The sequence below is a fragment of the Rutilus rutilus genome, assembly GCF_951802725.1.
Source record: "Rutilus rutilus genome assembly, chromosome: 18".
NCBI lineage: Eukaryota > Metazoa > Chordata > Actinopteri > Cypriniformes > Leuciscidae > Rutilus > Rutilus rutilus.
In genome coordinates, this window is record NC_140231.1 from 22644529 (window position 1) to 22670654 (window position 26126).

The following is a 26126-nucleotide window of genomic DNA, read 5'->3' on the forward strand; positions in this document are numbered from 1 at the left end:
TATACATATATACGAGTGAGTCAGTCAGTCCCAGGCTGAGTGCAGAGGACGGCGGGTGACACTGACTGATGGCTGGTTAGAGGTTTGTGTGGGGCATTGAGAGTTTAATCACCCATAACCTCAATTACAGACATCCACTCAGACTCATAAAGCAGCAAAACAAGATCAGCTCCTGCTCCAAATTCCAGTAAAGGCATGGCAGAAAAAACGCTCTCTCTCTCTCTCTCTCTCTCACTCACACACACACGCCTTCATCGGGAGTATTTAGTGACAACAACCCTCAGAATACCTCAGACCACACACAAAAGCAAACGAATGCTAAATAAGACTAAATGGAAATGATTTAGAAACGTAAAAAAAAAAAAAAAAAAACGGAACAATTCAGAAATAACCTATAAGAAAGCAGACTCACTCACACACGCAACTCATTCCTAATGATTACGAAATGTCCGTGTGAGTGCTGCAGTCTCACACACACCAGCTTTACGTGGGATTAAGCCCCAGCCTTTATCGCAGTTCCCACAATCCTCTGTAGACTATCAGAGTCTCCTCCCAAGCCCCCATCCTCTCCTTTCTACCTTGTTTTCCTGTTCCTTCCACCTTAGAAAGGAAAAGGAAAAGGAAAAGCAAGGCGTTGAGTTGAGAGACCCAGGTCATAGCTTCTCAACGAGACACAAACAGCCAGGAGTGTACGGCTTCATGCTGTCAGGGGCTAACAGAGTGACGGGGGTTTAAGGGTCACGGCCCCTCAGCGACCCTCATCAGATGTCTCAGGAAACGTTGAGTCATTCAGTCAGGCGTGCAGCAGGAGACCTCCGTGTTGACGGGTCCAAACAGTGAGACCGCAGAGTGGGAAATGTAATCATTAGCAACAGAGTCAGTTCTCTGTGTGCAGCTCTGCAAGTGAAGTTAAATCAGGCTTTAATGTCTTAAATGCTCTCTTACATTATAATAATGATATCTATAAAAATAAAAAAAATTATTAGAATTGTCGAATTTTAATGCAAGTTTATCTGTCAATAACAAACAAAAATATATAATATCAATAAAGCAATGGTTTCATTATAATAATACATAGAGCAATATTGTCTATGTATTATTATTAATTATATTACATACTGTGACTTACTTAATTTACGGTAATAGGGAAAAGACACTGCACATTTAAAATACTTGTCCCTGGCTCAGAAAACAAATGCTCTCAGCTGAATTAAATCAGTATTTAATGTCTTAAACGCTCTCTTAAATGATTTGTATAAAATATGTATTAAAATATATGAATATTAATTTGAATCTATTTATAATTACAATCTCTCTCTCTCTCTCTCTCTATATATATATATATATATTATTTTATTTTTTTGTAATTATATATATATTAACTGTATTCGATTATAATATATATTTTTATTAATATATTTTGTTTATTATTCTTGTTTTGGTCAATAAATATTAGGTAAAAGATATTGCACATTTAAAATATGTCCCTGGCGCCATGAATTCGAGTGACGGCTTTGACAAACAAGCTGAAGTACATGTGCACAAATACACGGATATGTGCACTGACAGCGGAATCTTAAATCGGTAATGCGTCCTATTTAACTTGACGGATTACTTGTCTAAGTGAAAATAATTTGTTGATCCAGAGTGCTGTCATGGCGACTTGAGTCTCACAAATCATTTTTAATTGACAGTATTTAAAGCAGGTGCAGGGAAAAAGCGACTGGAAGAACATAAAACAAACATCTCTCAGTATTGTGAGGGAACCTAAGCACCTGTCACTAAAAGAAGCCATTAAATAATCGAAAACGCTGCTTTTAAAGATGAAGTCTCATATTTTGATGCTAAAACACTTTCTCCCAGTTTAATGTGCAGCAACAACTGTAAGTAAGCAATTTGTAGGCTGATTTATGAAGAGCGTCACCTATAAAAACGATCAGACTAACAATTTTCGGTGGATGATCTCATAAACTTGCATTGAAAGAAGAATAAAAGTGATATCTAAGGACCAGAATATAATATATATTTGGGCCCTTGACCAAACACCTAGCAACCACATAGAAGTGCACTTAAAAACAGTTTAGGTCTCACAACTGCCCCCATTTAAATAGAAACGCATCAGCCAAGAGCAATGAAATGATGAGGGTTTGACAACAGAAGGAAACAGTCAGTGTTTCGCCGCTTGCTTGGAGTCCACCAGTCAGTGTATCCTCTCCTGCATCCACATTACTACTATGTGCTCAGCCAATCAACTGCACAATGAAGCAAGATAAATGGGAATTACCCGCAAGGCAAAGGTTAATGTCTTTCGAACCGATCTGCACTCATTCTATCAACAAAGGAGGAGATCAAAAAGCCTGGAGCATCACTATTGACTCAGTGGTCCAGAGCGACTCCGTGCCTGCGCTGAGGTGCGTTATCTGTGGGTTGAGAAAGCCTCTGTCTGTTGCCATACGCCTGTGATTGGAAGTGTACGACGAAGAGGCTTTAAATCTTTTCCGCTTTTTCCTCCAAGCAATGAGCTCAAGCAATGAGCAACTGCACCAACAATTGTGACATCTGTTCTGCAGAAAAGACCCGACGGATTACATGTCAATTACAACAAAGAGCCCGGAGTCCTGATAAATGACAGCCCGCAGAGCTCCTTTGTGCCACAGAAGAAAAGTGAACATTTAATGGCTTTCTGTATTCACATGTATTTGGAAACAGATGTGAAAACGGCTAAGAAAGAATATGAGTTTGATTGTAAACAGGCCAGATGATTGAAGCGATTATCTGGGGAAATGAATGCAGTTTTATGCATTTGTTTACACAGATGAGAACTTTAAATATAGGTTTGTTTGTGTTTGAGTAACATGAGTGTGTTCACATAGAGGACAAAAAAAGTGTTAATCTAGTCAACAGTACTAATGATGTTTGTTTAAATTATTGGCGAAACCATTTCATTGTCATCACAAAGCTTCTTTTTTAGCTCGTTTACATTATTGTTGAGCCAAATATGATTCATCATGGGGATGATTACTTTTTTCGCAACTATTTTAGGTTTTTGGTTTGGGTCATATTAGAGTGTTTACGTATGTAGAAGGACACACAATGTGTTAATCCATCAACAAAAATACTGATGAAAATATTTGTTTAAATTACTAAATTAATTATTTGTTTTTGTTTCATTTTCATTATTGTTGACGAAAAGGAAAAAAAAAACTCTGGAAGATGAAAGATGCGTCACAAAGACACTACATTTTACTTAAAATAAACGGTTTAAATTACTAACAAAAACATCTCATTTTTGTTATTGTTGAGTAAATGAAAAAAAAGGTGCATTTTAACAACAAAACAATTTGACCTAAAATGGACTGGTAAAGGTCCCATTGGATGGATTATTGTATTATTTTAGAATGTTTCCTGGGGTGCCCTTATTTCCTAGCCTGATTTTAGCCTCTGATTTGAACGCTCTGTTTGAAGGGGCGTGTCTGCTGTGAGACTTCAGTGTAAACGCCCACTGCTGTGATTGGCTGACATGCTTGCATATGAAATATCTCACATTAACGTTACATGTGGAACTCTCTCGAAAACTTTTACTATTACAGCTATTATACGTTTTTACTATTACAGCTATCGGGATTAACGAATCGTGAGAAGTTTTTTAAGTATTTAGATCTATTCCCATCACATAAAAGGTTGCAGTGATGAGCATTGAGCAGATGACAGCCTGTTAATCGCGTGAATGAAGATCTTATCATTGCAACGCTGTTTCTGTACTCTCACTAATGCTTTCACCAATGCAAACATGAGGTAAGTACAGTAAGTTGTGCAGCGTAACAGCGTCATTGATTTCATAACGAGTTTTGGCAAGTGTCCAGATAAACTCGCGCTGTGTGATTGACAGCTTGGGCGATTGGAAAGGGATTGTTCTTTGATCGCTTTCTGTATATATATATTAATCACAGTTTAAGTAAGATTATTTTCATCCTACTAAGAGAAACGACGTGAAGTTGATCGTTTAGTCACTGGCTTGATTTACTGATGCATAAACAGTATTGAACGACTTTGAGAGAAAGATTATCTGTCTAAACTTGAACAATTACACATCAGACATCCACATAACCCACTGGTTCTTTAGAGGCTCGGATGAAGGAACTAAAAAATACTTTTGTGTTCATTTGAACATCCAAACACTGAGTAACTGCCATGCTTCGCTCGTTTACAAGCCATGATGTCCCTCGAGGAAAAACCAATATTGCGCTCGCGCAGCTCATTTTCTCATGGGCGGGCCAAATTCTCTTTGGGGGCAAAGAAGAGAAAGGGGAGGTAACCTTTCCCCTTATGACGACATAAGGGGAAGATTCTAGATCCGCCCGTCTGAGCTATCATTTTCTCAAAAATACCCAGGGCTTGGTTTACACCCATCAAAACGTCTAGCCACTGGGGGACCATAGGCAGGCTAGGGAAACTCATATTAAGGGTAAAAAACCTCATAAAGTGAATTTTTCATGCAATGGGACCTTTAAAGAAAATATGACGAAATAGAAAGAACTCTGCTTGCTGTTTTTATAAGTAAATAATATTCAAATAATATAATCATAGTATGTAGATTGTTCCACCTAAGCTGAACAACAGTAAACTGAACCGCTTTTTGTGTTAATACAGCAGTTGTGTGTATGTGTGGGTGTGTTTTTATCATGTTTGTGTCTGCTTTAACTTCTCAGGCTCTTCCTTTCACTCTTAGCACAAACAGGAAGTCTCTAGGCTCTCTTCCTGGAGAGAAGCGCAGTGGGATATGCACACACACTTACAAATGCAGGTTTTATGAGAACACTATGAGAATACACAGATCTTGACAGCAGTCTCGTTTTTTTTTCTGTCTTTTACACATGCACTAGCACACACACTTGCTCAAAAGGCATTGTGAAGTTTAACAGAGAGACTGAGTGTCCATAGCGAACTGATGGAAAGAGCCCACTGGCTCAACAGTCCTAACGCAAACTAACAATTGCTGCACACTGAGGCAGAACACATGCTTAAAAGGTCCTTTTTACAAATCTGCTTGTGTCTGAGGAGAGGATGAGAAACCTCTATGACCGCTTCCAATTCTCTGCACACATAACAGTTTTCAGATTGCATTAAAATTGCACATCGCAGCTGTTGTTGAAGTTGTTTAGCAAGATTTAATTCAAAACAACACACAACAGAGAAGTTAAACATTCAAAATCCTCTTTTGCTCTGAAGTGTTTGTCATTCTAGCTACTAAAACTGCCGACATTTACATGCTAACTTTAACCAACACCCCAAAGAAAGTACCTTTACCCACCATCCTGCTAGAATATCCAGTTTAACCCTCTGAGGTCGGCAAACGCGCCCCCGCGTTTTGCTGGATTTTTTTCACATAGAAGCAACATAAACTTAAAAAAGTCCGTCATTTACGGTCATATTAATAAAATAAATACATGATTATAAACTATAGAGGGTCTTCTTTTTTTGTGTACACTCACATTAACATCAAAACCTTGTTTTTATTTTTAAATAAATAAAATAAACAGGGTGCGCTTTCAGCTCACTCTGTCTCCGCAAAAATCTTTTTGAAACAAGTCTGGAAAATGAACTGAAACTCAGCTAATACTTATCACACAACCATGAAACATGCGTCTAAAGAAAGCTTTAAATTTCTACTTTTAAATAAAACAATTCACATTCAAAACAAATATTCTCCTGCAATGTAATCTGTAAGAAACTAAAGAGAAGTACAGTTTCTCCCGTCTCACCTAATTATCGGTAATGAGTTCACACCCACTCGCAGAGCGCGCTATTCATAAGATAATGAGCTGAGGTGATCTATGCAAAATAAGGTAAACGCCCCCTGAAATGCCTTAAAACCAGCAAGTTTCATTTATTCACTTTCCTGTGCTGTTGGAAGATGACACGAGTTCAAATTTTGCTCAGAAGAAGAGCAGGACTCTGACGACGAACGTTTGTATTTTGAGCGACGAACGTTGAGCGACTTGATCCAGCCGTGGATAATATTTCGGGTAGGCCTAAGTCTTTTTAAATTTACTTGCATTAGTTGACACATGTTCGCATTTATGAGGAAAAAACAATATTACGTGACAGTTCTCCATTATGGACGCGAGCGCTCTGAAGCAGCACTAAAAGACTTTCAAACTTTCACAGAGACTTCAAAACAGAAAGCACAAATCCATTCTTTAAAACGAATTTCGTTTTGTTTTAATTGTATCTTAATTTTAATATTATTTTCATTAACAAATTTCCTGGATTTAATACATAAAAAGTAAATAGGCTAGCAATCACAACATAAGGTTACTATTTCGAATTTACGTAACGTTTTTGACGACACGGGACCATGGGCTGGGCCACTCGGAGGTTGCTTCCGGGAATAGTAGGCTACTGCCCTACAGTATTAAAAGTCGCATATAATTTATAACATATTATTGTTTATAAGGTTATAGTGTGCGTTATTTGTTTTCTCTTTAACTTCTTTCAGCTCTTTTCATGTTTGGGGGGTCGGATTGTACAAGTTACTTTTGTTTATCGCTCACAATTGCTTTGTTTATAACAGACTGATTATTTTTTTTTATTTTGGTCACATTTGATTTGCTTAGAGCAAATTTAGAACATTATGTTCTCCGGTAAAGACGGTCTTCAGATGATCCTGGACAGCGAGGAATAACTCACCTTGGCTTTTCCTCAGAGGAAGATTGTAACTCAGACGAACTCAGAGTGAACTCAAGTGGTCTAGTGGTAGAACATTTGCCTAGCGTGTCAGAGGTTTTGAGTTCGAATCTGCACTCATAGTTTTTTTTTTTTTTTTTGTCAAATCAGATTATGTTTATCAGTGGTTGTATATCAGGCAGAGACATGTGTGTGTGTGTATTTTGTTTTGTAATTTCACTGGAACGAAAAGAGAGTCTCCACAACGGATTGAAGCGCGCGTCCGAGTGAAGACTGCGCGAGCCTAAAACAAACACAGTATCCGCGTCTGACTCGCGGGAATCCACGGCGCAAACCTGTGAGGGGCTGTGTTTTCTCGAGCCCCATATCAGCTCAAGAAAACACAAGTTTATTCAGATCATTACTTGTTTACACCGTCTCGCAGCGCTGTGAGGAATAATAATAATAAGGGAAAATGTCCCTCAAAAGGTAGATGTAAACAAACTATTAAAACTATTTTTCTTTAAATAATTTTTATTGTGTTTTATTAGTAACAAATTTGGGGAGAGGATAAATATTCCAAAACTGAAAATACAGTATGAGAATTTACTGCACAATTACTAGACATGTTTACCTTGGATATTATACAATTTACAAGCACAATTTGTGGAAAAAAAAATGTATATAAAAAATATAAATAAAATTTATTTTTGTGTATAAATATATACACATGTATATGTGTGTGTGTGTATGCACATATATATATTTGTATAAGCAACGTATTAAACTGCAAATTAACATTTATATTCCTTATAATAAAAATGAAAGACCTATGTTACAGACATATGAAAGACAACATTTCGTTGATTAGTTTTGGATAGATTATACATTTTTACTGTAAAATATCTGCCACCTCAAATAAGCTTTTATTTGCCAATTTTTTTGTCAAAAATAATCAAATAATCAATCAAATCCTTAACTTTGAAATATGTATGATAAAATGTATACTTTAGTTTGTACAAAGAAAGATTACACTTGAATTGTTGTTTATTTAAATATTTACAAGGTAGATGTAAACAAACTATTAAAAGGTAAATATAAGCCTTTTCTTTAAATAATTTTTATTGTGTTTTATTAGTGACAAATTTGGGGAGAGGATAAATATTCCAAAACTGAAAATACAGTATGAGAATTAACGGCACAATTACATGTTTTCCTTGGATATTATAGGCCAAATTGCAAGCACAATATGTGGAAAAATAAAAAAGAATTGAGATGCTTCCAACTGTTGCTCTTGCATTCTTGTGGCTCAGTGACTCACCTGAATGAATGGCTCATTAAGTATGCGGTCCTCAGGTGTGAACCACTACATATGCATGATCTGTGACGCCCACTCCGCATATGGCCTTTCCAAACAGAAAGTGCTTTGCAAAATTCAAATCAATGTATTGTGTTATGTGAAGGATTAGGCAGGGTGATTTTCACATCATTTTGAAGAAAAAACACTAGGCGATGACATCCATTAGACAAAAGTCTTATTGGCACATATTTAGTGTGTGTTTTGTGGTCTTATTTCAGAAACTTTAGTTTTTAGTTTTTTCAATAACCACGCATAAACATTATTCTCTCAAAAATGCAGACATGTACATTCTTGTTGCTCACATATTATGGTAGCCCTGTTTGTGCTAAATAGTGTGTAATTTTTTTTTGCCATTACTATGTTTATAAGCAACTGAAAAAAGCACAAATGTCAGGGCATGTCAGAACATCTCAAGGACCCCAAAAACACCTCAGACCCCAGAGGGTTAACATGGTGGATTGTTTCTAGCTAGTCCAAACTGGTCATTTGCTGTTCCACACACCGGTTATTAGCTGGTCAACCGACCACCATGTTCCAGAAACATGCCACAAAGAACTACCAGTACAGCAAGTAGTTTGTTGCTAGTCTACCAGTTTGCACCAGTTAATGACCATCTTAGAACAGCAAATGACCAGCGTGAAGCAGCTAAAAACAGCTTGGACCAGTAAATAACCAATTGGACCAGCTAGAATCCAGCATCTATGTTACTAAACACAGTTACCAGTTTAAGAAGGATGTTCCAGGAGAGCACAATTTTGGAATAAAATAAAAATAAAAATGGGTGCAATGTTGGGTGAAAACATTCCATGATCCATCATTTATGAGTTTAGCCTTATCAATTCAATCAGGAGACGACAAGTTGTTTGCAACTCTGACCCACAATTAGCTGAAAGCATGTAATCTGGTTACTTGCGTGTTAGGTGATAAGTCACAGCTTGCACTGGATTTGTGTTGCTCTGATGCACCGCTCTACCTCAGACAAGCGATGCATGGGACACAAAAAGCATAAAATTAAAGTATTTTACAAAAGCTTTTTATATAAGCTGAAAAACAAACAGGATATGACTGGAGAAGGGCAGACCTGAGAAAAGGCTTTTAATTTTAGAGTGGTACTCTTCATTTGAATCAACACAGGGAGGAACTAAGAGTGACTTTGACGGATTACAAGCAAAAGAAACAAAAGGACACTGGCTGCATGTCCTCAGTCAATTCAACCTTGAGGATGCTGTCATTCTTTTGTGAATTCTGCCTCATTTTATCACCTTTTAAAGATTGAAAATTATTCCAGTTATGACGTTTGAAACCTGCCTGCCACAGATAAGCAACACTGACAGGAATGAGAGAGAAATTGACTCTCACAAACACAGAAAAAGTCCCATTACTCAGTTTACCCTTTCGGCATAAACACACCATGAGTACTTGCAACCTGATAGACCTTCTACCATGCAGATGGATGAGCAAAGCCAGCCCTGCTTGCGGTTGAGCAAAGACTTAGCTGCGATTGGGTGTAGCGTGAACCTAGTGCGCATTTTGCTTTTCATAGTAATTGATCGCTATCCAGGCGTCCAATCCATATGTGAACCTGTTATCGACCTGCTCTGAATTGGAAAGTGCCTAAATCCAGACGGTTGGCATCCCTTGCCATATCATTTGAGCTTCAGGGTTTTGAATAACTGAGCTCCGGGTCAGCAAGAGTGTAGGGTGAATTAGTGCTATATAAAGCAAGTCGCACAACCTTTTGCCAACCTCTTTCAATGGAAAGCAGCTAAAGCCTGCTTGAAAAATCGCTAGATAGCGTCATATGCTAATTAGCATATTCATGATGTCATTGTCACATTCTGCGTAGTCAGCCTTTTGCATTTGTTTTCTTCTCTACTACTCTGTTCACATACTGTATTTTAAAACAGCCAAATGATTAATAAAACTGTTTTCATTTATACATTTTTCTGTTTCTGTTGTCAAAATGAATATGAAATAATGACTGAAACGTGACTCATTAAGACTGCTCTTATTAACCAGCTCTCCTTCCAAGCTATTAATCTCCACTAAAATCAATTTTAACTGAATGTGCTGCTCCTCTCAGCCACTCACTGAACAGACAAGGCACAGAGAGAGGTGAGCGCATGGTGGGAAAGCAAGAACTTGTGCTGGTGCGGCAGTACCGGCGAATCTCGGAAACTAGATAAGGTTTTCCCAAAAAGTTGCTAGGTGATTTTTGGGGAAAAAGAGTCGCTAAAGGGGTCTGAAAAGTCACTAAATCTAGCAACAAAGACGCAGAGTTGGCAACACAGGTCGCACAGCTCGTTTCTATTGTGTAATGCTGTTGATCTTCCGCACACGTGTCCGCCGCGTACTGCAATATAACAGACCAGATGGCGGGAGAGGTGTTAAATAAACAGCGGCGTGCCCGCATTAACAGCTTGGGTTACAAACAGCGGCTTTATTTGCCATTTCTGATTTCGGAGTATTATCAGAAAGCAGGAGCTGGGGGAAACACTGATAATCTGCATCGCAGAGGGATTGAATACACATGATGTGAGCGAGCCGCACCGCTCCCTGTTGAGGACAGAGCCCCGTCGGCCCAGAAGGATGTGCCTGCACTGTAATCAGATGCGGGACAACGCGCAGTAAAACGGCAGAAACATTGTCTGCACAGCTGGAGTAACAGTTGTCCACTCTCGGATGGAGATTAAAGACATAATCAAGGCTGCATGTACACACAAATATACATGAAAGAGTGTAATCCAGAAAAAGGGAAAAGCGTTGCGGAGGTGTCTCTTTACATAAATCTCTGCTTTCAATCCCATTTGTTTCCTCTCCATTCGGACATCTTCGCTTGAAAAGCATTAGCAGATAGGGACACGGTGTTCTGAGAATGTCCGCTTTCATAAGCATTAAAACAGCCCTTGCTTCAGTCACGTACACATGGTTAACCCTTTCCTGGGATCGGCCTCTTCTACATAAGATAAGTAGGAAAAGAAAAAGAGGACTAAACGAGAGATAGATGACTAGCTCAGCTGGAAGTGAAAAGCAATCCACCCGGCCGAGACAACAGGAAAGCACATCTCTTAGAATGAGTTATGCACACCAGTTTATTCACAATCCCTGCCTGTAGGCCATTAAAGAGAAGAAAAAGTCATTCTTCAAGAGTAAGCAGGCTTTCAGTGGCCTAAACAGGTGCACCACGTGAAGACATGCCATCCTAAAAATCAAAAAGAAAAAAAAGTTACACAAAGAAAATCTACTATAATTTTTGTTACTAGCATCTATTTATTTTAAAATGGTACATTATTTTCACACAAAAAAAAAAAAAAAATCTTAATGGAGTTAAAAATGGGTTTCATTATTGTTATGCAAAGTATTATTTCATATTTATTTCTTTTGATTTTGGAGTGAAATTTGACCCAGACAAACACTAGAACTTACATTGATGTTGGATTTATGAACTAATTATTCTTTTGAATTACATCCTTCCAATGAATTAATTGAACCGGTTCACAAAACTAGCCTTGAAAAATAGTCCTACTTTTCAGCCTGGATTTAAATGAAAATGAATGTAAATGAATTGGTCTTGTTTAAAATCCTCCATGGATTTTAAAGATTAAAAGTTGAAATACTAGATTTAATAAACTACTCAACCACTAACAACAGGTTCAATAACATAGTCTAGACTAGAGAGTTTATCCTTCCCCCTCACACCAACTGTAAAATCCCTCTCTGTCATTCCTGATGGCATTGCGTTTGATTTTTACTTTAATATATTCGTTATTACATGGCAACACCAGTCAATTAGCTCAATGTCACAGGCTGCAATGGACTTGTGGACATGATGCCCCTGTGGCGTTTGTTTCACTCGGGCACACACGCTCTGCTCTCTACCTCCCATATGCACAGCAGCCTCAACTAAACCGGGGGAGTGCATGTTTGTGTGTGGTAAAAGGTCAACTTTCCACAAGAATTCCTCTGGAACAGCCCGAGTGCTGCCGAATCCACAGAATGAATGGATGGCATAAAAAAAAAAAAAACATGGGTACAATTTCACCAAAATGACACTTTATACAGAGTACACTTTTGAATCTGTATATATCAGTGTGACTGATAACTGAAACTCTGATTCATAGAGTCTTTAAAAAAAATTTTTTTAGAACCAAAGTCACAGCTGTGTGTCCCTGAACAGCAGCGCACCAAAACAAGACATTTCCATTAGCTGTAAAAGTACCAAACCACTTCCAGTGCAAACATGGGCAACAAGTAACACATTTGTCCCATTCTGACTGTATCCCAGCATGCTTTGCAGCAAATTAGCACACTCGGCTGGCCCTGTTGCCACCTGTATGACATTGTAAGGTCACAATCTCCTTTCTTTCAGTGACCTCATGCCCTCTTTAACCTGTATCAAAAGATGGCAACGATGGCAGTTGTCTGAACATTGACCTTGGCCTTCACGAGAACAGCTCTGGTGGCATTCGGATCAAACAATCACTCCAGTTGCCTGTGCCCCCCTCCGCCCCAGCGTTGGGTATAATGCCAAGTGTGTCTAATCATTTTAGCGTCAAAATACAGACAGAACCCCATCCATGACCTCCCCTACGAGCCCCCATGCCCTTTCAAGCTCTTAGCGGCCGCCCTAAGGGAAACCAGCTTCCTTGTGCCTTTGTGGATAGAGCTAACTGACCGTGCGCTTTCCAAAGGACACCTGAGCTTTGACAACTGCTAAGTCTAAGGCACGGTCCAGTTAACGTGTGGCGAAACACGATATGCATGCAACATTGCAGCAATGCGTCATCTGACGTAAGAAAAACTGAGATTAACATTAAAAAATACACACACACAAAAAAAAAAAAATACATATATACTAAAAAATAAAAAAAATGTGAGAGAGAGAGAGAGAGAGAGAGAGAGAGAGAGAGAGAGAGGGGGAGGTTAAGTTTGGGGTCAGTTTCTATTCATCAAAGAACCCTGAAGAAAATGCAGCACAACTGTTTTAAACAATGATAATAAGAAATGTTTCTTGAGCACCAAATCAACATATTATAATGATTTCTGAAGGATCATGTGACAGTGAAGACTGCGTAAATGTAATGTATGTAAATGTAAAAATATGTAAAGCATAAGAGCCTTCTTTCAAAAACATGAAAAAAAAACAAAACAAAAAACCTTATAGACACCAAACTTTGAATCAGTAGTGTATGTTTTAATGAAAAATTCTGTCAATAAAAATCTCTGAAACCCGTTTAGAATCTTTAGATTCAAATTATAAATGCATTTCTGATTAAAAATAACTCAAAATGATGGAGAGCGGTCACATATTACGTGCATAACTTGCCTAATCTAAACAATTTTTGCATATGATTCCCAAAGACCTTTGAATTTTTCCCCATCCATCCCAAAGGAGCATGAAAGATCAGTGCTAAAGTACGTCAGTACTTTATGTTTGTAAAATCAGCATGCACACTGAACCTATGTGTGTCTGATCCAAAGCATCCTGTTGTCCCTGGCAGGACAGATCTTATGCATATTGGAATCAGATGACTTCAGTGGAGGCGTCCATCCAAACAACACTTGGAGCTCTTCTTCCATAAACACACACGCACACACACACACACACACATAAACAAGCAAACCGCACACAAACAGCCAGTGTGCTGCGTTCTAAAGAGTCTGTATTTTTCAGTCACAGATAAGTGAGAAGCTCTGGGCACAACTACTGTAATTTATGTTTGGACAGCCGCACACATTCGTCCGGAAGAAAACCGGGATCAATAAATAAATCACCCAGATTGGCCAGTTCCTTTGGAAGGGCCTCACTGAATGTCTTACTGTTGTAAGACTCCCAAGTATGCAAAAATATATTGTTGCGCAAACTGAATGGGAAAAAAAAGGTTCTGAAGGAACAATATATCAAATTCGCAATTGTTTTTATATGTCACCCTAAGTGTGATCCTAAAACAATGCATGGTGCAAACAAATAACAGTCTATTTGTAATATTTTACTGCACTGCAGTTGGAAAGACTGTCATCTCAGTAAATTTTTCCAGCAGTCAATTGCACTGTAAACATATCTAAACTTAGAGAGAGAAATGCAAGGCTTAAATACAAATTCATAGTGTTTTTCAAGAACGTCAGACTTGATACATACATTTCAGAAATTTGAATAAAAAAAAAATTTAAAAAGTTTTTTTCAGAAGCTGAGAAATTTTATAAAAAAGGTTTTGACTTCGACAATGTGCATCATTTAATCACAATAAGATCAGTCAATGTATTAAAAAAAGAAGAAAGTAAACGGTTAATTTTGATTTCATGATGACTTCGAGCCATGATCACCATAAATTAAACCTTAATGACGCAACAGACAGAGAAGGCCATGGAAAGGCTACATATCCCAGAAGGCAGTGAGATGCAGAGCGAGACACGCTGTTGCCGCCCACCAACTCCCTCGGTCAGCTGTGACAATGAGATAGGATTTCACTGTGATGGTGGCACACAGAGATTAAGAGCTCAAAGATTTATCAAAGGCTTAGTCGCTCTGATTTTTTCCTGACCCAGACACAACGAGCGGCTGCTGTCACACTGTGCCAATGTGAGCTCCACTTCCTCTGTTTGTAACTCCATTTTTAATTTTTTTACTTCCTCCTGCAGATTTGGCCCCATGTCTCTAACTATTGCCACTCACACTTTTGTTTCACACATGCTCTTTCGGTCTCTCTGGCTCTTATTGGTTGGCATGTAACTAAGAATGTCAGCTGGGCTCTCCATCAGAGATGGTCACTGAATCAACTAGTTTATGATGCTCACACACACACACACACACTAAAGTCATTCCATACTACAGTGTGTGTTGTCCTGCAGTCGTTTGAGGTAAAAGTGTGGCTATGTGTTTGTATTGGTGGTCGAAGCAAGTGTTTAGCAGTATTGTTTTTCCATTTTGCCACAAAAAATGCCTGTTCAATGGCCTGCATTACATTGTCTTCTGACAGACACACTGCACTTTCTCTCTCTCTCTTTTTTTTTTTTTTAAGAATTACAACTTCAGTCAGGGGGGTACAATGAGTAAACCAAATAAACAAACATAAAAAGACATATACAGAAACAGTGACAAACTTACAAGTAATTTGCATTAGAATATAAAGTTTTAATAGAATTAATAAAGAAATCACCCAAAAAAATTTTTTAGGGCCGAATATACGAAATGATGTTCAACAGTGTCGAAGGCCTTATGGAAGTCTAAGAAAAGAATGAAACTCATCTGGGTATAAATGTGGGTAATCAACGAGGTCTAATACCAAGCAAATATTATTTGAAATGTGTCTATTACGTATAAAACCTGACTGTGTGTCATCGATAATAAAATCCAAAGTTTTCTTAATTCTAGAAGCTAATATAGAGGCAAAAATTTTATAATCATTATTAAGAAGGGAAATTGGTCGCCAATTGTCTAAAATGAAAGATTTAAGATAATTAGGCCTTGTGTCAGGGTAGGTGGGAGTTTATCATACTCAATACATTGTAAGAAAAGATTTGAAAGAAAAGGAGCAAGTTCTTCTGAGAAGGTTTTATAGAAGTCAGAGTTTAAACCATCTACACCAGGGGATTTATTAAACTTGAGCTCTGTAATAGCTTGAAGGACTTCCTTTAAAGAACTATCAAAATGTTCTTTTTGATCTTCATTTATAGTTTTCGAATTAGTAAGATTATCTGTAAAAACAGAGGAATTATTTTCATTAAACCCTGAATTGTAAAGAGTGCTAAAAAAGGTCGAACAGTAATCTGCAATGTCCTTTGAGCATAGGCGTCGATTTCGGGGGGGGGGCGGGGGGACGCGTACCCACCAGATTTCGTCATGAGTCATTTTGTACCCACCACTTTTAACTTCCGTCCATATTAATTTGACTTTTGGTTCGATTTTTTTGACCGTTTTCAGTGGTTGTGAGGAGCAATATGAGAGAGAAATTTGGTAATCATTGTCTGACCTAACAAAAAGTCAGTTCTCTGTTACGGACGTGAGCGCTCTTGAAAGCGGCACTAAAAGACAGAGACCTCAAACAGAACAGCTGCCTTTCTTTAAAGTGAATTTCGTTTTGTATTAATTATATCTTAATTTTAATCAATGTTTCATGAACCAATTGCCTGGATTTAATAAATAAGTAGTAAATATAGCAGAATCACGACATGGATGCGCCGGCAAGTGAACTGGAGTTCGTCTCATAAATGAACCGAAACTCCGCGTAATGCACATTCACATTCACAGCGTATTTAGACACATTTAGACTCAGTCATAATCATTACTTTTACCGGTTCTTTGTGGCAAGCTTTATGCGTGCGGTCGTTCAGTTCAGTTCAGTTCAGTTCAATTTTATTTAAATAGCACATTTAAAAACAATCATAATTGACCAAAGTGCTTCACAAGATCCAAAAAAAAAAAAAAAAAATTTATTATACAGACAATATCATATAAAGTACAAACAAAATAACCAACAGGTCAAGATATCAAAGCTCAACTAGAATTGAAAGCCAAAGCGTAGTAATGCGTCTTAAGCAAGGACTTGAATGTTTCAACAGTCTGAGCTTTTCTTACATGAATTGGTAGACTATTCCAGATATTAGGAGCAGACCGTCGTGCGCTTGAGTGCGGCTATATTACGTAAGCTCATTATCCTGTAGGCTATATAAGTAATTGAATTAATATAAAGAGGCGATTTGTCCACGAATGACTTAAATGAACAACTAGCCTACTAGTCGACTAGGAAAAAAACTTTTAGTCGGAAGCAGCCCTTATTCCACATATTTTCGAACCAGGCAACAGGACATCTGTGTTGAGCGAGCGACCCTGCGGAATGAACGAGCGGAGCGGAATATTCAGAAATGCGCTCTCCACCCACGAGCTCTGATCGGAACAAACCCGAACCTCACTGTCTGCTGAACTTGCGCAGAAACATCAAAATATAACCAGCTTTTTTAAATGGTTTTTAAAACTAAACACTATTTTAGCACAGATTATGAGCTTATTGGTGATTTTTTTATAATTACTGACAAAATGAAAAAAAAAAAAATTGAAAGTTTTGGGTGGGCCTGTTGAAAAGTGGGGCCGTGCCTGAGCTACAGGACATCGTCTTTCAAAACATAACCTGCGCGAAAGAGAGAAAAAAAATGAATGCGTCATTGTACCCAGCACTTCTGAAAATGCACTTCCGAATGCGTCTCTGTCCCCAGCACATTTCAAACCAAACTGACGCCCATGCCTTTGAGTTATGTGTTATCATACCATTAAAATGCTAAATTGTATTTGTTTTTGAATGGAATTTTTCTAATTGAAAGAAATTACCCTTTTTCCAACCATCTCTGTCTAGACCTAATGAAGGGTTAGATCTGCCCTCCTTTTATAAATATCATCTAATTGGCTTTGAAGTGTGTTAACTCAAGATATTCATTATCCGACAAATTTGGAGGAGATTTATGAGTAAAAGCCGTAATTTTAGAAATGATCGTCTCCTCTTCAAGTTTTTTAGCTTTAGATAATAAACTGCCAAATTTTCTGAGAAATTTAGAAGCTTCAAATTTAAATAACTCCCAATTAGTGCAATAGTTATTACTCCTATAAGAATAAGTGAATTTGGGAATTTAGATAAACCGTGTGTAATACGACTCTCTAATTTTTTGATTTAAGCATATTTTTCAACTTTAGAATTGTACCCATAAAAATGTATAATAATTATAGTCACCAGATCTAGTTTAATAACTAAAATAATGAAATGACCTCTTTCCAGAAATTACGTCTTTGGGAGTTGAATTAACTTCTTGAAAAAAACAAAAGTCAGATTTCTGCTGTTTAGCAAACAAAAACAAAGCTTTACGTTGAACATTAAACCCCTGACATTAAGTGTAACTAACAAAAACAACATGAATATATGAGGAACAAAAGAAACAAGAACAGTATTAGAAAAACTTCCATCCCCTTCGAAATGAAATAAAATAAGAATGAACCCGGTTATGAAACTATAAATGTTACAGATAGCATTAACCCAAAATTAACTTGCATTAGGCAAGTAATAAACACTAGTACAAACTTACAAGTCGGCCTACAACTTGGCCCAGAACAGGTCAGAGGGAAAAGTGTTCACATGACGCAAGATGAAAATCACTTGATGTCACGAGGGTGACTGCACCTCTTTTCCAGAATGCTAATTTTCCTTCCTTCCTAGCAGCTTCAACCAATGGCCACCTCTTCATTCTCAGTGACTTCTTCTGTCAAATCTTCTGTGAATCTCAGCTTGTGACTCCTCAGATATTCAGAGTGCTTGGCCTGCTGCCAGATCAGGTCCCGCGTCTTCTCACTAAGCGAATAATCACTGGTCTTGGTCTATTGGCCTGCTCCTTCAGCTTTCCCAGTCGATGCACAATATCTATGCCATCTTTGAAAGAAACGTTTGAGTCGGGAACAACTGAGACACAGTGAACTGAACAAAGTGACTTTTTGCTTGATATTTTCAAGTTTGTGGATTTTGGTGCTGTTTAAGTTGGCGGTAGTTTTGCAGCTTTTCAAGTCTGTTTTTAAGACGTTTACTTCTTCAAACACAAAGTCAATTGATTTCTTAAGGCCCTCAATGCTCACTGTGTTGCTGGTAATCAACTTGCTGAGGTCGTTTGCACTTTCTTTAATCCTGCAAGTCAATGTCGCAATGACATTATTTTGCAATTCCGTCAGGGAAATTTCACCTCGAGATTTCTTTTGTTGAGGTTTCACAGGCGTATCTAGATCGTAGTCATGTACGATCTTGAGACTTGGTCTTTCAGACTGGGTGACATCAGGATGTTGTTGATCATATTGATGGTCAACCTCGATGTGTGCAGCAGACCCACCAACAGCGACAGGAACATCTAATTCCATCTCTTCCGTAAGCAACTTGGAGGTAGAGCTCTTATTTTTTCCTTTGCGTTTCATCGTGCTATCCTTGGTTTTATCCAGTTAACAATCCGAATGGATAATCGAACGATATAATGCGTCCGGGTTTAAATAGAGTTAAAATATAGGGGATGGAAAGTAAAATTGAATCAACTGCATGAAACTGCGACCGCACCGGCTGCCATCTTGGATCGCCTCCCGACACACTGCACTCTCTGCTAATACATCATAGCGCCTGACATCTCTGATCCAAAAAACATCTATTTAAAGCCAATATCACAGATGTGTCCTCCATCATTTTCATTTCAAGAGGCATGGGCAGTGTAACACAAGACACGAAAGCAAGCTGCTTTCAATTAGCTGGCAGATTAGCACAAAAAGTGCTTGACAGCGTCACGGGGAAAACTCCATCCCAATGAGCCACATGACTCCCACTTTGCTTCCAGTGTTTACACGGCGCTGATGAGGGAATAAAGTAAAACGTCTCTCCCAGATGAGATCACTCAGATCAAACTTTTCGTTTTGCTTCTCCTCATTACACTCCCGACGTATGGAATGTGCTCATTGGTGCAGAAACCGGGGGTGGCTGGAGTGTTTAGGACTGCTGCCAGGTCTTTATCAAATAGCTGATGAAAATGAACTTCGAAATCCAATTAGCCCAAACCCTTTTGGCAGCTACGACCCAAATAATGACAGACTGCAGGCTCGCTGTGAGAATATAAACCAACATGAGTACATATGACAAAGACATGTTAAAAAAATGGCAGCCGAATTGTTATTTCTCCACTGGGTTACCTTTGAAGCCCAGTTTAAATAAATATTACCATTAAAATAGCCTGTACGCCGGGTAGTGATGGATTTCAGAGCGAATAAAGAGCCTGACACTATAATCAACAAGTTGGAGTTTCCAGGCCCCTATTTGGCGGCCCCGGGCCAACAGGAAGTGGCGAGGGCGAGCATGGACGCCAACCAGACCCAATTAAAAAACAAGGAGCATGGAACATGTTGCAGCTAACAAGCTCCTTTCCTTGACCTCCCTCACCTTTTGACCCCAGAGTGCCCCTTCCCCTTCCCGTGCGACCACAAGGTCTACAAACACATGCTTTGGTCTCGGAAAGCCTGACCGCATTTTCTTTTTGTCTCTCTGTAGGCTGCCGGCAACGTTCCACGGAGCTAAAACACACCCACCTCGAGCAGAGTAATTTATGCAGTTAATTCTACAGCCACTTGTCGTAATAGGGCCGCAAAAGTTGTTTCCAAGAACTCGGGACAATAAATAGCCTCCAAATTAATTGGGAGAATTTACGAAGCTGAGAGATGCAACGCGACCCAACCAATATAATTAAGTGTGGCTAGAAGTAATAAGGTTTGGCTTTAGGGCGTAACTTGAGTTTAAGATAATTAAAGAAAAAACACCCACACCTGAAGGAGAAAGTGATCTGAAATGAGTCTGACTAAACCCTCGTCCTTACCCAACCCTAATGAAACAACAAAAAACTGAGCCAGCGATCGTCTCCTTCTGCCCGCTACAGAAGTGGTCCTGTCATTGGGGCTCGGCAAACATGGACCATATGTGAGTTCAGCGCTGGCAATCAGACTCCATTATGAAGCAGGCGGCTGAGTTCATCAGGAAAAAATTAGCCCGCCACTCGGTTGAGCTCTCCCATTGGCCGGTCACGCGGAGCGCTGCGTTTGAGGGCACCCCAGACATTCCTGTGGATAATCTTTTCCATTCCTCTACTCGCTGCAGCAAGAAGAGCCCAGATCGCAGTACAAGGACGGCATTGTGAGGCCCCTCCGCAGCAGTTTTTTAAGTGCTCCCTCTTGCGCACTTCATACGAGCACTTTAAAAAAAATTATATTAATAAAAAACCGAGCGCCTTTGAAATGAAGTTGGAACTGAATAAGGACGCTGTTTCTCACGGTCTCTTTCCAGTAAGGGTATGTTTTGTAAAAAAACAACAAAAAAACAATGTAAAACCACTGGAAGCCAAAGTGCCGCCACATCAGGGATTCAGATCTCCCCGGGTGACGTTCCTTTGCCTGCTTCGTTCGCCAACAAACCCATGTCATCTTCCTTACTCGAATGTGTGATTTTGGTCACCACGGTACAAGCAACAAGCTAAGACTGGAACACATCCTCCCGCTCTGAAGAGATTTACGGAAACATATTCCCTAATTAGAAACACGGCTATTACTACTTCTATAAACGAGCGACTCCAGTTAGGCTAGCCACCACACCAGACCACAGGGTTTCCACAGTAACCGTTTCACCGCGAACAGACTGCTGAGCACCACGCAGGGTTTTAAAGACTCGTTATCCACAAGCTCTATTATGGGCTCTGGAAAAGACAATATGTAGAAGGAAATCATTTTAATAGGCAAACTTATTTGTGTTGCCAAAAACTCTCTGGAGTGTCTCAAGACCACCACGCCAGCTTGCGGAAATATTTAACTTTTTTCACAAACAGTACGACTTGAGCACGAATGGCTCAGAGTAAATCAACTAAACCAAGGAAATCTCTCTGTATACCATCAATAAAAGTAGCCCTTTGTTGTAAATGATGTATGCAGACCATCTGCAGTGGCTATTGAAACATGCTTGCCATGCCTTTCAGGGTTGAGAGAGTATAAAACATGGATTCAATCAAATCACATGGCTACGTGAGGGATAAACCAGCCTTCAACTTGTGCTTCTGAGCAAACGCCGAACCCTTTGGGGCTTTTGTAAAAAAATATTTTATAAAAAAAAAACTATCAAATCCAATCCCATTTTAAAAGCAAAATCAAAGAGATGAATCAAAATGGTATCTCATTTGAATAGCATATATGGATGAGGTCTCCCATAATGCACCTGGCACATTCGGGGGAACAGAACTGACTCATTTATATAGATACACAGGAGTGTTTCCCACATCCGTGATTCTCATCTGATGTCACAAACAAGGTTGCAAATCTGTTATGATAGGGCAAAAAATATGATGCTAAATGCAACTAATTAAACCTAATTAACCATATAATTGTGCATATGAAGAATAACTAAATAAATTGGCTTATCAACGTTAGGAGTAAACATTTTACGTATTTTTTGTTGTTGACAAATACAGATATGTCATGTCCTCATCCAAAACTGTAAAATTAATTAATTTCAATGTTTCATCGTGAGGACATGTGCATTCAATTTTGTTCGGTTGCTACTTGATGCGCAATGAAAAATCTAGACACAAAACCAACTGAGAACCACAGTCCTACAGGATTCTAAACTGAATTGATTAGGGAGTCTTTTATGGACCCATTTTTTAATGAATCAGTTCATTTGTCACTTGCTTATGAACTGATCTAGAGGTTACACTATGTTAGGACAATACAATAAAAGACATGCAACAAAACATACTTACACGCAAGCCAACAGTATATCATTCTCCACATACCACAGGGACACGGCTGGAATGTGCCGTAACTCTACACCATAAGGATCACTTAGAGAAGACTGGTTGCTAACATGTCCATCAGCCCATCAGCCCTAGCATAACAAACTGTAAATAACACACTGCAGGGCCGAAACATTTGGATGGGGCCAGACACTATTTCAGATTAAAGAGTGTGTTTGTATGTGTACGCATGTGGCGCAAGATGTGTCTTGTTTCTTGCAGATGCAGACATATTACAAGACCAGACACATTTGGCATGAGTTATAGCCGAGCGCAGTGGAAATCCGTTTAGGGCTCTAAATATGACTTCAATGCATTGATTTATGCATGCATTTTGAGTGTTCTTCAAAGTAAGAACCATAAGGTTTCATGGGAACAGTTGACGCACACAAAAAGGCAGAATTATTATATGCTGAAGCTACATAGCTGCCAAACGTTGAATTATTGCTAAAAGCTTACGCTCTACAGAGAACATAAGTGATTTTGCAGTCCTGAATAAGCATTCGTTACCTGTAGAAAGTCTGCGCTGATGAAGAGCACACATTCCGCTGAAACACGTACATGCTTCTGCTCGTCCTCTCTGAGGCGGTGGTGGTATTGAACACTGGGGCTTCAGGAACCCTACGGGAAAAACACATGAGATTCAACTTTACTACATGTAATTCATAATGATGAAACTATTTTGTCAATATAATTGTAATGTCAAATAACCATGGGGGGTGGGGGGGCAATTATTATTGCCATTTTAGAGTTTTAGCCATGTTGTCCATCTCTACTGAAAAAATATGCACTTCTGATTGCCCACTTCAAAATCAGACTGGCAGACTTGACAGAGCAGATGTTTATTTGCCCTTTATATTTAAATTGATCTTTTAAAGAAGCAACTTCTTTGACTCGTCCTGCCTCGTATATATCCCCTCTATGTGCAGTGATAAGCCCTAGCCAACCTCTCACATTTCCAGTTTTTCCCTGTTCTCCAACCCACAACCCCAGAGGCTGCCAGACATGCGAGTCGGGATGCAAAGGGGTAAAAAAACCGCCAGGGGGGAGTTAAGAAAGGAGCAGGGGTGAGATCGGAGGCGGATGACTCAGTATGGGCAAAAGGCCAGATGATACAGGCATGCCTGCGGGGGTCATGGTAAGACGCCACGCTGTGCATCTCAGGGGTTTTTGGGCCATTCCTCACACAGGAACCTTTTCTCTGGTACAATGGGTTAACTGATATCATCACCCACGTGGCAAGAGATCACAGAATGTCAACCGCAAGGGGTTTGCTGTCAATCAACATTTGATCTTAAAGGGACATGTTGACCCACAAATGAACATTACACACTCTAATTTTGTTTCGAATCTGTATGACTTACTTTCTTCTGTGGAACACAAGAGTTACATTTGAGGAATATCCTAGATTTAATTTAAATGTACAAAATTACAAAAAGCACTAAAAGTATAATAGTATACTATATGACTTGTGTGCTATATTCCATGTCTTTAGCCATAAACAAAATAGCTATTCTGAGATCTTTTCAAATGAATCAGATGATTCAGTTCACAAAAACACTTTAAGGGTGCGTCTCAATCCACTCCCTAGTTCACTGTTCAAAGAGTTGGCCATGTCTTAATCACAAAAACTTCCTAGTGCACTGAAACGTTAGCTCCCTTAAAAGTCCCCACAATGCACCATGAAATCCAGAGAGCGATCGATACTCACTATTAACAGATATTCTTAAGCGGGAAACCAAAGCCAAAATATATTGATTCACAACCTAGAGAGCTAGGGAGCTGATTGAGATGCACCCTTTATTCATGAATCACTTTTCTGGTTCTCAAGTCAACTCATTGACTCAATTGTCTCGTTGCAGAAAGGGTTTGTGTGACAAATAGGTGAGGTGAATAAATTACAGAAATAATTTTTTTAGGTGAACTATCACCTTAAGTACTTAAATTAAAATCCTTAAAAAAGTGAACGAACTGCAAAAAGTCAACATGATATTTGCAATATTAAAACAAATCACAAAACATTTGAGAATGTAACTTTTGCTGTAGTCTACTTTTAAAAGTCAGCTAAGGATGTGTGATGACTCACAGAGCCAATGAAAGATAGGATGAGCGAGCGTGCACTGAATGTGCACCGAATGATCTTAAAAAGCTCGTAGACCTTTCGGATGGGAGCGAACATGAAGAGCGAAGGGCAGCCACATCCCCCCACTCCGGTCCCTGCTCAATAAAGCGCCTTTACTTCCACCATGAAAAACATGTCATTCCAGATGAGCTCAGCCAATGACATTTAAATCAGGCACAGGGATATTGAATTAGTTCCCCATGATAAGCTGGCTGGGATGCTGATGCTTTGGTCAAAGGGGGTGGGGTGGGGTGGGGGAGATAGAACAGGAAACGGACGGACTGCCTGTTAGGCGCCTGCTGCAGCTGTTTGATTAAAATGACAAAAACGTGGAATTGTTCAGAGAGGGATGAGAAACCTTAAAGACGATACCAAGGCATGGTAATATAGACATTATAAGCCTGTTTTTAAGAGGAAAAAGAACTGTGAAAAGAGCTGGAAAAAGACAGGAAAAGGGACAGCAACAATCAAACTATGTAACGATTACTTTGCCCAAATATGAAAACTGTCTTCATGTAGTTACAAACCCATTTGCTGTTATTTTTCAGTGGAGCAATTTATGAAGAATCTTCATAGTGTGGTTTCCATAGAACTACAATTCACAGCGTCCACATTTGCTCAATCTCATAAATAAATATATAAATAGCCATGTGCTCTACATTCCTAGGTCTTCTGAAGCCATCCAATAGATAACATTCCCCTTCAGTCATTTGTTAACTTGGGAATCTTTGCAACTATATCATTGAATCAGTGAGTTTAACTAGAGATCTGAATCAGCTCAATGTCATGAATTGATCATTACATTGAGCCAGTTCTTTTCAATGAACAGACTGATCTGGTTCACAAATAGAACTAAATTAGTTTGTCCATGAATCTCGACTTCAGCTTATTGATCATGTTAACAGGTTCGCTGGAGGGGAAGATTATCAGTAAATTTCCTCACACAAAATCATATGAGAAGAGTCTGAATATAGCATTTGAGTCGCATGAACTACTTTTATACTTTTTGTCATTTTTGTTCACTATGAACAGTATGGAAAAAGCAGAAGAAAAGTGTAAAAAAAACCCAAAAACAATAGCATACAGCAGTTTTAATAGAACATCATAAGGGAGTTAATAATTTAGAATCATCCTTTCTTGGTGAACTCTCTCTTTAAGAGAGTGTTGAATATTAATGCTCTATTTTAAAGGGAAAGTTAACCCAAAAATGTAAATTAGCCCATGATTTACTCAAGTCATCCTACATGTAGGTGTATATAACTTTCTTCTTTCAGTTGAATACAATCTGAGTTGTATTAAAAAAATGTCCTGGCTTTTCCAAGCTTAATAATGGCAGTGAATGGCCAAGTGGATCTATCCATCATTAAAGTCTTCCACACGGCTCCGGGGGGTTAATAAAGGCTTTCTTAAGCGAAGCGATGCATTTGTGTATGAAAAATAACCATATTTAAAACTTTATTAAGTAAAAGTAATTTTTTATTCAAGTAACTAGCTTCCGGCCAAAAGAACATACGGATTCCATTTAAGTTTAAAGCGCAACTTATGCGATTAATGCGTCGTACTGCTGATATTTACTCTACCCCATGACGCACTTCGCTACTTCTGACTTCATAAGTTGCGTAAGTTGTGCTTTAGGCGTAAGTAGAC

General features: G+C 38.8%; 1 protein-coding gene across 2 annotated transcripts in view; it reads right to left on the reverse strand.

The window, feature by feature from the left end:
* rxraa (retinoid X receptor, alpha a) overlaps nucleotides 1-26126 on the reverse strand; it is a 124165-nt gene that overhangs the window by 63505 nt on the left and 34534 nt on the right. For both annotated transcript variants that reach the window (XM_084386513.1, XM_084386512.1), the window contains exon 2: nucleotides 22868-22978. In XM_084386513.1, the coding sequence (XP_084242639.1) occupies nucleotides 22868-22978 (111 nt within the window). The remainder of the gene's footprint in view (nucleotides 1-22867; nucleotides 22979-26126) is intronic.